This window comes from Rosa rugosa, chromosome 1 (assembly GCF_958449725.1).
Source record: "Rosa rugosa chromosome 1, drRosRugo1.1, whole genome shotgun sequence".
Classification (NCBI taxonomy): domain Eukaryota; kingdom Viridiplantae; phylum Streptophyta; class Magnoliopsida; order Rosales; family Rosaceae; genus Rosa; species Rosa rugosa.
This window is the reverse complement of record NC_084820.1, coordinates 54,153,022-54,154,193: the sequence shown is the minus strand read 5'-3', so window position 1 is coordinate 54,154,193 and position 1,172 is coordinate 54,153,022. Positions and strand designations below refer to the sequence as shown.

At 42.6% G+C, this 1,172-nt stretch overlaps 1 protein-coding gene across 1 annotated transcript; it reads right to left on the bottom strand.

Annotated features, from left to right (window-relative positions):
• LOC133725480 (auxin-binding protein ABP19a-like) lies at positions 1–806 on the bottom strand. The gene has a single exon (XM_062152762.1). It carries the CDS (start codon positions 788–790, stop codon positions 119–121), a length of 672 nt encoding a protein of 223 aa, XP_062008746.1. The 5' UTR covers positions 791–806; the 3' UTR covers positions 1–118.
• Between the last annotated feature and the right edge of the window lie 366 nt (positions 807–1,172).

The following is a 1,172-nucleotide window of genomic DNA, read 5'->3' as shown; positions in this document are numbered from 1 at the left end:
TAGGATCAAAAACCACAACCACATAGACTTGATGAAAGATACAAGTACATAGAAAATTACATCTTAAAAGAATCAAGTAAAAAAAGTTCAAAACCAGCAAGCCTGGCCAGCTAACAGACTATCCAGTGCCACCAAGGACTCCCTTGAGTTTCTTGATTTGAGCAGGATCAAGGAAAGTTGTCTTCCCCACCAATGAAGAAGGTAAATCGTTAGCAAAAAGTGCGAAATCGAGGATTTGGAGACCTGGACTGGCACTGCTAAAGCTTACAATGGCCTTGCCATGTATTTTAGCAGCATTTACTTGAAAGTGCAACAGCCCTTGTGGGAAAACCATGACATCTCCCTTTTTAAGAGTCTTCACGTAAACAGAGTTGGCTGAAGAAACAAAACCAGCAGTGATATAACCCCTCAACACAATAAGAACTTCCGAAGCACCAGGGTGGGTGTGGAATGGGATAACGCCCCCCGGCGCAAGGTCAAGCCTTGCCAAAGAGAGGCCAAGACCATTTACACCCGGAAATTGAGCGACAAATGCGGGGGTAACAGCAGCTTGGATTATGTTGGTGGTGTTTCCAGCTGTGGCCAGGCCAGAATACACGAAGTCACTGACAGTGACTTTAGCAGGGTTCTTGCAGAAATATCCTGCAGGGCTATCAGGGCCAGTTAGATCTGCAACACAGAAGTCTTGGACAGAAGCATGAGAAGAGGATAAGAAGATGAGAGAAAAGAGGAAGAGAATGGTGTAATTAGCCATTTTCACAAACATGCTTAGGGTTACTGAGCTTGGCATCTCAAGTCGATCGGTTTGATTGGGTATATATATACAAAACTTGCGCATAAATTGATTGGGAGCAAGTTGATAACGAGCCATGCACCGGACACAATGGACTAATGAAAGGAGGACAGCCACTACTTGATGATGAGACCACCTTTCTGCACTGGACATAAAACAGGCTGTCACTTTTGGTAGTTAGAGAAAACATTCGTTTTCTCCACTCTGTGGAACAACTTGCAAGACTAAGCTAAATATGGTGCATATTATCTATAATGGGATTGCATGAATTGCTAACAAAAGGAATTCTTAGACCCAAAACAGACAGACCAATGATAATGCTCATTATGATGGACCTTTTTTTTTTTTTTTGGCTGGTTTAGTGTTAAATTAACCAGTA

Bases quoted from the DNA above. Each gene is read 5' to 3' on its own strand.
- LOC133725480 (XM_062152762.1), bottom strand. From the start codon at position 790: ATGCCAAGCTCAGTAACCCTAAGCATGTTTGTGAAAATGGCTAATTAC.